This window comes from Lemur catta, chromosome 19 (assembly GCF_020740605.2).
Source record: "Lemur catta isolate mLemCat1 chromosome 19, mLemCat1.pri, whole genome shotgun sequence".
NCBI classification, from domain to species: domain Eukaryota; kingdom Metazoa; phylum Chordata; class Mammalia; order Primates; family Lemuridae; genus Lemur; species Lemur catta.
In genome coordinates, this window is record NC_059146.1 from 3691118 (window position 1) to 3703626 (window position 12509).

At 45.0% G+C, this 12509-nt stretch overlaps 1 protein-coding gene across 4 annotated transcripts in view; it reads right to left on the bottom strand.

Moving 5' to 3' along the window:
* TEC (tec protein tyrosine kinase) overlaps positions 1-12509 on the bottom strand; it is a 76207-nt gene that overhangs the window by 29484 nt on the left and 34214 nt on the right. For all 4 annotated transcript variants that reach the window (XR_006730226.1, XM_045532972.1, XM_045532974.1 and 1 more), the window contains one exon: positions 727-831. Coding sequence is in view for 3 of the 4 variants with exons in the window: in XM_045532972.1 (XP_045388928.1) it covers positions 727-831 (105 nt within the window). In the remaining variant the exon portion in view is untranslated. The remainder of the gene's footprint in view (positions 1-726; positions 832-12509) is intronic.

Here is a 12509-nt window from a genome sequence, read left to right on the forward strand (position 1 = left end):
TGTGCTGCCTGCTGCAAGCTCTAGAGTATCGGGGTCCAACTCCACTCTCCTGAGTTCTCAAGGTATGTGTGCCCCAAGATCCTGGCATGGGCACAGGGTGGCTTGGTGCTGTCCCCCTCCTCTTCGGGAGCAAGGAGGTGTCAGTGTGGTGCTCGACAGGCTTTTAACTCACAAAGTGACCTGGGATAGACCACTCAACAGCTGTGAGCCTCAATTTCCCCAGTCATAAATGAGAATAGTATGATATTTACCGCCCTTATGCAATAGGATCATTGTCAGAAAAAAAAAATAACATGATCACCCTTTAAAAAGCACAGTTTAATCAATACATAACACTAATACTATATTTTTTATCCCAGGCAGCCTTTTCATCTCATTTCTGTTTGAAAGTAACTTACACCTGCCACGTCTCAGCTTTTCAGATTCACAAGGAAAACTTCACCCCACTTTTTGCAGTCTCAGCTCTCACCCCTTCTTGCTCTGTGATAAATCTGAGTAAGTAACTAAGATCTGGGGTTTAGAAACTCCGCACCGTTGGTAGAATCTAACAGCTCCACACAAGAATAAGAAGTTTCAACAGACTTAAGTCATTAAATGAAGAAAAACAGGAACTATTAAAGTGGCAAATGAACCTAAAAGTCAGCCACCAAAGCACTGACGAATGTCAAACAGCAACAGGACTAAAAGCCCAGCATTTTGCATCATTGCAAAAATACGGCAGCTCACCTGAAATGGGTATTTATTTTGACAGGGAATGACACCATCATCGTTCTTCACTATCTCCACACACTTGATTTTCGCAATATCAATAAACCCCTTCCTGTATTTTTTCTGTGGACAGAAAAAAAGGAGAGGCATTACAAACAATCGTAAGATATAAGAAAAAATGTTATTAATAGTAATATTTATTCATAAAATTACTGATGCAAACTATTACAATTTCCTGAATACTTATCTAATCCTGTTTTCCATTAACTTTTTAAATTATCGAAAACATAAACTACGATGAGCATTATCAAAATGATTAAATCCTTTAATGTCTTAATTTTAACTATATTTACATTTCACAGAAAAATCCTTTAATTTCTCAAGATGAAATTGTTCTGTCCTTGCCCCCAAAAACTCTACAGCAGACAAATGAAGTCCCTTTCATTGCTGCCTTCCCCTCCCAGACACGCACTTTGTTCAATTTCTTCAATTTCTTGATGATGGCCCCCCAAAAGAAAGCATCAAACACCAAACCAAGCAAAACTCCATTTACTCAATCACGGATGCAAACTCCAGCCAGCTATGTTTCCTCCTCCCATGTGAAGGTGTCTTGCAGCAAAGCCAGCACACAGAATTCAAGGGTTCTGCAAGGTGGACTTCGGTATTCACATAAAGCTTCCACCTGGACTCTATTATTCAATGCTCTGCTTTTCTTCCCCATTGCCTGCCCTCCCTACTCCCTGCAGATCTGCCTGCAGCAATTAACAAACTGCATATCAAGACACCCCGCCCCTGGCCGGGTGCGGTGGCTCACGACTGTAATCCTAGCACTCTGGGAGGCTGAGGCGGGCGGATTGTTTGAGCTCAGGAGTTCGAGACCAGCCTGAGCAAGAGCGAGACCCCATCTCTACTAAAAATATGGACAGCTAAAAATATATATAGAAAACTTAGCCGGGCATGGTGGCACATGCCTGTAGTCCCAGCTACTCGGGAGGCTGAGGCAGTAGGATCGCTTGAGCCCAGGAGTTTAGGTTGCTGTGAGCTAGGCTGACGCCACGGCACTCTAGCCCGGGCAACAGAGTGAGACTCTGTCTTATAAAAATTAATTAAAAAAAAAAAAATTAAAAAATATTTAAAAAATAAAGGCACTTCTAGTTTGGTAATTATGTGATAAATTGCTTCTTCTTTACCAAGGAAAATATTCTAATAAAAAACAAAAGCAAAAATAAAAACTTAGCATCCCATTAATTTTTCCTCTCTTTTAACCAGCTCATAATAGTAATTTGCGTGAGTGATTTACATTTTATAAAGTGCTTTCATGCTAAAAAAAAAAAAAAAAAGCTTTTACATTAAGAAGCCAGTAGTGGGAACCCCCCGTGGCAACTCCCCCACAGCCTCACCCCAGGGCTGAGTTTCTGGAAAGGCACAAAGCTGGGAGGCTCCCGGCCTCCAGGGAACTTTGCCTCCCCCCTGCCCGCCCAGGCACTTCCTTCACTAAGAAAAACCTGTCTCTCTGCTTATTTGGTATCAGTGGAGGGCACACAGGCATGCATACAGATATGAACTGGAAATATAAATTATTAAAATTGAACTGAGCTTTGCTAGGCTTCTGCAAAAGCAGAGCACTAACCTGGTCTTCACATAAGCGGGACTGGATGCTATATACTTCCCCAGTTCTCTCCCGTGTTAAAGAGATCACACTGCAGTTTGTTTTCTAACTGCGTTTAAAATATTAAGCTGCACGTAACGGCCACTTCCCCATACTGTTTGCTGTCCCCTAAAAGACAAACATCCCCTGCATTTTTTTTTCAATGAATATGATCAGCCATGCTGGGAAAAGTTTCTTCCTTTTGCTTCTACCGGTGGGGTCTGGGGGAAGGGCTGAGGGGGGGAGTGAAGAGATGGGCATAGGTTGGGGGGGCGGGGAAGAATCGCCATAATATCACGGGCAGAAAAGAGGAAACGTATGCTTCTCTAGGAGCAGAAGATGAATTGCCCATCAACTCCTCCCTCGGTAAGACATGCAAAGAGAAATACACAGAACTGCCTCATTGCGAATTCCATGGATGCCTGTGAGCCTAGTGGGTACCAACTGCTGCTTCTACCGCTGTTTCTACAGGAATATTCCTTCCATCGACATTGCAAATAACCCATTTGCAGCAAACTTCTGTAACACAACCTATTAATTGGGGACATTCTATAGATAAAATTATTTTTTAAATGATTTCTACCACTGACCGGGTGCTTGATGACAGCAAAGAAGTTCTGCTGATACGTTCAGAAGTGATGGCACTAAGGTTCTGCTCAAAGTGGGGACTCCTTGACTTTTAGAGTCGCGTACGAAAGCATCGGTAGAAGAAATTGTGTCGTTTCTACAAGATAAGGGGCGTAGGAAGGATTTGCTGCAGATGATAGAGGTGGGTGGGAGTGTGACTAGCGTTATTTGGCGGGCAATGGGTAGATGAGGTTCACTGTGCTATTCTGTCTACTCCTGAGTAACTTTTAAATGCTCCATAAAAAGGTTAAAAATATGTACCAAATGTTTTAAAGCCTGATCAAAGTTGTAGTTGGATCTACATACAAAAATTTTTTGTGAGAATACAGAAAAGGCCCATCACAAACTGGTAAGACAGTGGAGCCAGGCACATTTCTGAATTGCTACTAATAAAGCTTTTAGCTGCCCTTTGCGGTAACGTGCACAGTGGACTCGGAACAGGAAGCAAGCCTTAGAAACGGCAGCTGTTTGCACAACGGCCCTGAGAGATCATGTTTACCCAGGTCTTTGCATCCATCAGTCTCACAGTGATGAATTACAGAACCACGGACCCTGACAAAGAAACGAGTTATTCAGCGTCTTCATTTTACAGTTCGGTAAAGGGGGCATGGAGGTGAAACAAAGTGACCAGGAGCAAAGGAAGAAGATACAAAACTCAAGGCCGCACTGCTGGGCTCTCTCTGGCTGTCGCAGCTTGGGGCCACAGTTAAACTGTACACCCCCTCTTGATAATTACTCTAGTAAGAAATCAATCCATGTTGCAGAATATCTCTAGCCCTTCCAAGAGATGCCCCCCGATGCCAAGTACAGGATCCCCACTGCCTCAGAGCCATGCCACCCACCGCGTGCCCACCAGCACTTGCAGTGAGAGCTTCATCTGTCTGGCTTTCTCTTCCTTACCCCTTGCCTCCCTTGCGGTGGTCTAGAGATACCCCACTACAGCACCCACACAGCAGCCAGTCTCGGAAAGTCTGATGGTTCATTTTAGGTGTCGAGTGGATTAGGGAATACCTAGAGAGCTGGCGAAATGTTCCTTCTGGCGTGTCTGTGAGGGTGTTTCCAGAGATCAGCGTGTGAGTCGGTGGACGGAGTGGGGAAGACACACACTCAGTGTGGGTGGCATTGCCCAATCAGCTGGGGCTCTAAATTGAACCAAAATGGAGAGAAGAGAATCTGGCCTCCTTCTCTCTGTCCTGGAGCTGGGACACACTCTCTTCCTCCTGCCCTGGACATCAGGACCCCAGGCTCTCCAGCCTTGGGATTCTGGGACTTATACCAGCAGCCCCCCGTTCTCAGGACTTCGGCCCTGGACTAAGAGTTACACCATCAGCTCCCCTGGTTCTGAGGCTTTTGGACTTGGACTGAGCCATGCTGCCACATCCCAGGGGCTCCAGCCTGCAGGTGGCCTATCTTCAAGCCATCCCGTTATATAGCTAAAGAAATTGCTCCATAAGTGTGTAGTAAGAATTAAGAGTCAATTCATGTAAAGCTTTTGAAACAAAGCTGACAAATGGTAAGTGCTTGATAAATTTAGCTACTAATATTATTTCTCAAAACCATTCTAGTAGAGCCCTTAGGGAAAATAAAAGCAAAAGCCATTAAAAGATCTTCACCCTACCTTCCAGACTCCAAGAAAGACCTTCTGAGAATTGATGTCGAATTTGACTGTGTTTTATAAAACAAAATGGCATGAATGAGATTCTTCCTCGGGCCATGACAAATATTAACATCGTTCCCTAAAATGACAGGAGGATGTAATAGAAATGACCAGTGTCTACCAATATCCACTCTTTTCAGCCAGAAAAAGAAACTAACCTTTACTTCATGAGTTTTACAATTCTGTTTTTAAAAAAGGACGGTTGATGCTTCATGTGACTGTACTATTTTTACCCTTTGAGGCTGTTATTTTAGTTCTATCTTACAGTATGAAACCAATACTGAACCAGCGAGCAACTACATGACCGCTTCCTTTTTAGGTTAGGAACAGTTGATCTCTGGGAGCACCTTTAGTCCAAACTCTTCCTTCAAAGTATAACAGTAATATTATAAAGATACATTTCTACCAGTTTGTTAGGCTTTCTTGATGGCTATTTCATTTTCTAGCGAATAGAAAGGTTAATATACGTGTGATCCTTATGTAAATATGCAATTTGGCCAGCCAAAAAGTATCACAAAATTATCCAGAGACAGCACAGTGCAAAGGTTCAGAGCTCTAAAATCAGACTGCCTGGGCTGGGTTCCCAGCTCTGCCCCCACAAACCGGCTCTGCAACCTTGGGCAAGGTACTCAGCTTCTCTGATCTTCAGTTTCCTCATCTGTAAAATGGGAATAATAACTATGCACCTCACAGAGTTAAGAGGATTAAAAATTAATACTTACAAAGCACATAAGACGACGCTTGGCACATGGTAAGCACTGGTAGGGTAACAGAATATGCTACCTCAAAATATACCATTTCAGCACATGGATTGTTCTGAGTTAAAGGCACTTAAACAACAGTACATGCAAGAAGGGCACTGTGTCCCTCCTTGTCCTTCCTGAAAGCATGCGATCAGGCTCCCAGGTGACAGATGCCTTCCCTGTACCTGGAGGAGGAAAGACATTCTTACCAGCAGAGACGGGGAGTCCGGGCTGAGAGAAATCTGCACAAACAAATCTCGTTAAACTAATCCTTATCTTCCTAGCTACTTTTCCACGATTAACTGCCCAGGCCCTTTTGCGATGCCTGCTCGTCCACTCTGAATACAGATTTAACTTTCTCTTGCCAGACGCGGGGCTCAGTCACTCCCACACCGTTTCCAGTTCTAACCACACCCAAACGGCTCAAGCCGGTGGCCAGAGATGAGAACTTGGCGGCATTCCTTTCCCCGAACAGACTGTGTTCCCGCTTTCCCGCCTTTAAACAGACCACTCAGACATTTGCCCTCGAACTCAGAGTGACCCACACCCAGTCCCTTATAGACACTGCTAGTCCCCACGTGCATGCTCTCTCTGCCTCACTCTCCGTGCCTGCCCCGGGTGACCCGGGCGGGAGGACTGCCCTCCCTGCCCAGGATCTGTAAGTAAAAATCGTTAAACTTGTTTCCTATCAGGGTGGTGTGCTGAAGTTGTGCCTTCCGTCTGGAGAACCAGGGTCTGTCCCAGGCAGCGTTTTCCAGGGACACTGCAGGGAACTCAAGGTCAAGTTCCCACTGCCGGAGCCATGGTCAGGTAGACACAAACGGGACAGGGTCAGACAAGAGCCACCGCATGTCCCCTAGGGAAGCTGCCTCGTTTTAGGACAAGTAGCATTAAATGAACTAGATCTCATGATTCCAAACATGCTTCTCTAACTGCAACTTCTCCCTGTGTCCTGATTCTGTATCTCTGCCTACCTTGCAGGTTATCTCTCCTTACCACTTTCATGGACATCTTTTTTAACATGACACGAAACAAATCTATCATATCCCCCCTGAACCCGGATTCCATTCAATCATTCAACAACCGTTTATTAAATATTTATGACAGGCCGAGTACTGGGCTAAGTGAGGCCTTCAACTGCTTTGTGAAGCTTACAAATTAGAGAGGGAGAAAGAGAGGGGGAGAGGGACTGAAAAATATTGTACTAACAATGTATTAAAATAGAAATAAGAGGTACAAAGTAAAAGCGCAAAATAATATTATACGGGGAAATCTAATTTGATCTGGAAGATCAGAGCAGGTGTATCAAGGAAACGATATTTAAGCTGAAACCTGAAAGCATGGGAGAAGTTAGCCAGCCAGGGGAGGGAGATACGGACTCTAGTCAGAGGACGCAGGTAAAGTACATGCTCCCAGGTGGGAAGTAACTGGTGCCTTCAAGGAACAGAAAGATTGGTGGGCTAGGGGGTGGGGAGAGAGGCAGAGAAGGAATTGCAGATCACTGTGGACAGGTGGTCAGGCTGCTAGACCACAGTGCCCCATAGGCCACGCTGAGGACTTTTGAGACTTAAATTGGGGATAATAAGAAGTTCCTGAAGTGCTTTGGGCAGAAGAGGGACATGATTCTATTTGTGTTTTTAAAAGGTCACTGGGCCATTGGGTACCACAGACCAGAGGGGGGCAAGAGTGGAAAGAGGAACCCATTAGGATGAGGCAGAGATTGCTGATTGTCTGCTCACAACAACCATTTCCCGCTAACAATGGGACCCTGACTTTTAGGTGAGTACGCTGGTACCCAGAATAAAAGACTGTACTTCTCAGCCTCCTCTGCAGCTAAGTATGACCACGTGGCTAAGTTTTCGTCAATGAGATACAGGCAGAAGTCTTGTTCGGAACATAAGGGAAGGCTGTTAAAGCGGGTAGCCTCAGGTGGGAGAAGTCCCTTCTTGCTTTCCTGCCTTTCTTCCAGCTCGCAATTCCGACAAGATGGCTGGAGCTCCAGCAGCCATGCTGGGCCAAAATAAGATACCAGCTAGGACGGTGGAAGGGAAAGACAGGATCCAGGATCCCCAGTTTGGATCCACCATACCAGTAGTGGACAGCCTGCCTCCAGATTTTTGTCTGTGTTTTTTTCCACATTGAGAAGGGGAAAAAAAACTCTATCTTGGTTAAACTACCATGATTTAGGGATTCTGTGTAATATATAGCCTAACTCAATCCTAAATGATACAGAGCCTACTGTATTCACTCAAGAAGAGACAGTAGTAGCTTGGACCATGGTGGTCGTAGCGATGGAGTAGAAATGGCAGGAGTGGGATGTATTAAGAATCAACAGACCTGTTGAGAGTCCAGACCTGAGAGAGTGAGGAGAGGGGTAAGTTTAGACAGACTCTCAGGTTTCTGGCACAAGCAGCGGGTAGACAGTGGTACCAATCACTGAGACAGTGGGGGTGGGAGCATCTCGAGACTCTGTTTGGACATTTGAGTTTGAATTTGAGGTGCCCGTGAGAACTCAGAGTAGTAACCAGGCCGGGAAGCTACTGAGACTGGGGACGTCCTCGGCACAAAGAGGTTGACAGAAGCCACTGGAATAGGTGGTGTCTCCTGACATGAGGGCAGGTAAGAAAGGAGGCTCTAGAACAGAACCTCGAGGGACATCCACATTTGAGAGGTGGGCAGACAGAGGACAGCCCTTGAAGAATTGTCCAGAAAACCATGGAGTTTCCTTGAGCAGCTAAGTGCCAATTATTTATTGCTCAAACAAAAGGGGCTTCGGCCATCAAGCAGCAGGGGGTCACTGCTAGCGGGAGTTGTAAGATGCGCCTCACAGACAGGCGGGAGGAGGCGAAGGAAGGAGGGAAGCAGGAGGCTATGAGTCTGGAGGGGTGGCAGGTGTGCTCCCACCCGGCCGGGAGAGACTGCAGCGACCTCCATGCCAGCGGAGGGGGAGGGAAATCACTCCCTCTCCCCCCAGAGACCCGAGTGCCCGGGTGGGTCGGTCGCTCCTCAGCTCACAGAGGCAGGGAAAATCACTGGGGAGCCCCAGGGTCCCCGATTCCAAAGGTAGACAGGTCTCTGTCCACCACACTGGAATGTCTTTCAAACAATTATGTTAAATTTCCTGTTGTTTAGTTTGTTTGTGTTTTTTTGAGACAGACTGTCACTCTGTTGCCCAGGCTAGAGTGCCATGGTGTCAGCCCAGCTCACAGCAACCTCAAACTCCTGGGCTCAAGCGATCCTCCTGCCTCAGCCTCCCGAGTAGCTGGGACTACAGGCATGCGCCACCATGCCCGGCTAATTTTTCTCTCTACATGTATTTTTACGTGTCCATATAATTTCTTTCGGAGACGGGGTCTCGCTCTTGCTCAGGCTGGTCTCGAACTCCTGAGCTCAAAGGATCCACCCGCCTCGGCCTCCCAGAGTGCTGGGATTACAGGCGTGAGCCTAAATTTCCTGTTGTTAATTAAATCAACGTGTAAGGGAGTGTGGAGTAGAGAGAGGGGAAGGAATTTTATTTGCTCAAATCAGTGTGAGCAGTCCAAAAGAAAGAATGGATTTTCACACCCTGAAAATTAACAACAGCAATATTACGAGCTTTTCTTCAAGGCTCACTCTGTGCCAGATTTTGCTTTCAATTTGCTTAGAGTAGATTATAGACACATCGTTTGAGTCGATCCGCACAACAACCCTGTGAAGTGGGAGCTATTTATTGCCTCGGTTTTACAGATGAGGGAACTGAGGAGCAAAGCGGTCGTGTGTACGTGCCCAGCTAGCGAGTGACGGAGCCTGAGGCGTGCCAGAAAATCTGCTTGTCTTCACTCTAAAAAGAATATTGCTGGCCATCGCATTAAAGTAGGTAACAGAAAAATAATTATGCAGAGCCACAGGCAGGGAAACAATCTTTGCCAGCCAAAGGGAGGCGAGCTGTTTCTGCTTTCTTTAACTCAGCCTGTCAAGACGACGGAGAAGAAAAAGCACTCAGGTCTTAGACAGCTCACGGTAGCACTGGCTCCTCTTCCCAGAACTGCTCCCCTGGAATGGCCTTTTCCCCCCCATCCCCCCTCCAACCCCTGGAATGGTCTTGTGACAAGTGGATACTGCCCAGACACCTCAGTCAGCCTCTGCCCCCGAGAACAAAGGAAGGTGTAACCTCAGCATGGCTCCCATGTGACCCAAACACCAAGAAAGTCAGGTGGAGGAAACTGTTCCACTCTTAGTCAAAGTTCACCGATGTGTGAGTGAGTCTGAGACAGGGTGTCTGGGGCTCTGGAACAAAAGAACCAGTATTTCCACTGGAGACACAAATAGCAGAATTTCAAATGAAGGCCTTTCAAAAGAGAAAAGTTGCAGAGGATTCAGTGGGGCTCTGAAGCAACACTGAGACATCTGGGACAAGCAGGTATAATTCACCACAGTGTGGAGGGCCAGCAGTGCTGGGTGAACGCAGAGAACTTTCCGGCACAGAGGCACGAACACACAGAGGAGCTGGGCACCGGGGAAGATCCGCACAGCTCAGGGAGCCGTTGTTAGAACCCACCACGTATGGCGCTCTGTGCAGGCGCTGCCGGTTAGGAGGGTACAGTGATAAGCAGACGTGGTCTCCACCCTCTCTCAGTTTGCTTCCCTGTGTTTGCATGTGGTCGGTGTGCAGAAAACAGTTAACCCGGCAGGCCTGAGATTGCTATTATTAGAAAGGCCTATTCACCTTCCTGAGAGTCTGGAATTTTGGTACGCTAGGCAGAAAGTGCCTGTGTAACCAGCTGCCATAAAAAACCTGGGACACTGAGTCTCTAATGAGTTTTCTGGTAGGCAGTATTTCACATGCGTTGTCACAGCTCATTGCTGGAGGTTTTAAGCACGTCCTGTGTGACTGCAGGGGGAGAGGAGTCTTGGCAGCTTGCACCTAGTTGCCTCCAGAATTCACCCCATGTCCCTTTCCCTTTGCTGATTTTGCTTTGTATCTATTCATTGTAATAAACGGCAATCCTGAGTACAACTATATGCCAAGTCCAGTGAGTCCTCCTGGTAACTCAATAGGCCTGGGGGTAGTTCACCCTGGTTTAAATCCCAACTTTGACACTTAGCTGTGAAGCATTGAGTTAGTTAATTGAGTTCCCTAAGCCTTGAATTTCTCTGAAAATAAGACAGTACAAGCTGCCTCAGAAGCTTGTGGTGAAGATTAAATAAACTTTGGTAGACACTGAATGAATATCATATCCTTTTCTCTTTAGACTAATGTGTGAATGTCCCTGCCTGTGGTTGTTCAGTGCCCAGCCTGCACAACAGGCAGCCCCAATGAGGCTCACTTCACGCACTCCTCCCTGCCACTGGTGTGTTGGAGTCCACTCAGGCCAGCTCCTGGGAGCCGATTATGCACACCATTTCCCAGCTCTGTGCTCAGTGATGTCATGTTGGAGGCTGGAAACCTGCCACAGTGGGAGTGCTTACACCATGGAAATTGGCAAATGCTACAAATCAGAGCTTCTCCCCCTACTCCCAGTTGCTCAACATTTACTAGCACACTATTGTCCCTTTCGTTTACAGAAATCAAATAAAGATGAATTTTGTTCCAGACAATGGGTTTTATAGCCTATATGCATTTTTATAAAGTAAGCTCCATGAAAAGATGCTTAACAGTATTAGCCATAGGGAAATGCAAACCAAAACCAGAATAAGATACCACTTCACACCCACTAGGATAGCTATAATCAGTAAGAGAAATAATAAAAAGTGTTAAGGAGGATTTGGAGAAACTGGAACCCTCATACACTACTAATGGGATTGGAAAATGTCAAAGCCACTTTGGAAAACAGTCCTAGCAGTTCCTCAAAAGGTGAAACATGCTTACCCAAAGACATACCAATTCCACTCCTATGCCCAAGAGAAACGAAAACATGTCTACACAAAAACTTGTACATGAATATTCATGTCAGTCCTATTTATAATGGCCAAATATCCATCAACAGATGAATGAATAAACAAAATGTGGTATGTCCCTACAATGGAGTATTATTTAACTATAAAAAGGAAGGAAGTACTGAAACACGTGACAACATGAATGAATCTTGAAAACATTATGCTTCATGAAAGAAGCCAGGCAGAAATGGTAACAGATTGTACAATTCTATTTACATGAAATATTCAAATAGTCAAACCCATGGAGACAGGAAGCATATCAGTGGTGGCCGGGGCTGGGAGGGACAGGGAACGGGGACTGACTGCCTGATGGGGAAAGTTTCTGTCTGGGTCCTGGAACCGAATGGCGGTGATTTTTGCACAACATTATGAATACACTTAATGCCACTGAATTTTACACTTTAAAATGGTTACAATGGCAAGTTTTATGTGTATTTTACTACAAGGAAAAAGATATTATGAGAGTGAGACAAGCCACAAAGTAAAAATATTTTTAAAGCATATACAATGGGCTTGATTCAGAATATATGTATCTTTTAAAAATAAACAAAAGCAGAAAATCTAACTTTTCTTGTTAATGTGTAAAAAGGCACTTTAACAAAGAATAAATGCCAATGGACAGTGAACATATGCAAACTTGCTCATCCTCATTAGTAACAGGAGAAACACAAGTTAAAAATACAGTGAAATGCCACTACATATATGCCAGAAAGCAATATTAAAAAGTTTAAAATATTAAAAGTTGTCAAGAATTCAATTCTGTTATAAACCACTTGTAAAAATGCACATAGAGACAATCAATTAGGAAAACACTTGGACATTCTCTTATAAAGTTGAAGAAATGTACACCCTTGACCCACCAATTCCAATCTAAGTATATACTCTAGTCTAAAGAAATGCAAGCTCATCTACTCCAGGATATACACAAAAAATGTAAACCCAAGTGTCCAACCACGTTAGAATGAGTAGGTATGTTGTTACACTCTTATAAGTAGGAATACTATACAACAATGAAAAATGATGGGCTACCATTACACAAAACATCTATGGCAGACCCTCCCAAACACAGCATTGAACAGAAGAAGCAAGATGAAATTCATTTATGTTTAAAGAGGGAAATACTAATCTACGTTATACACACATTAAACTATATATTCACATACAGTCACATGTTAACCTATAACACAAGCAATACAACTAGGATGACAAA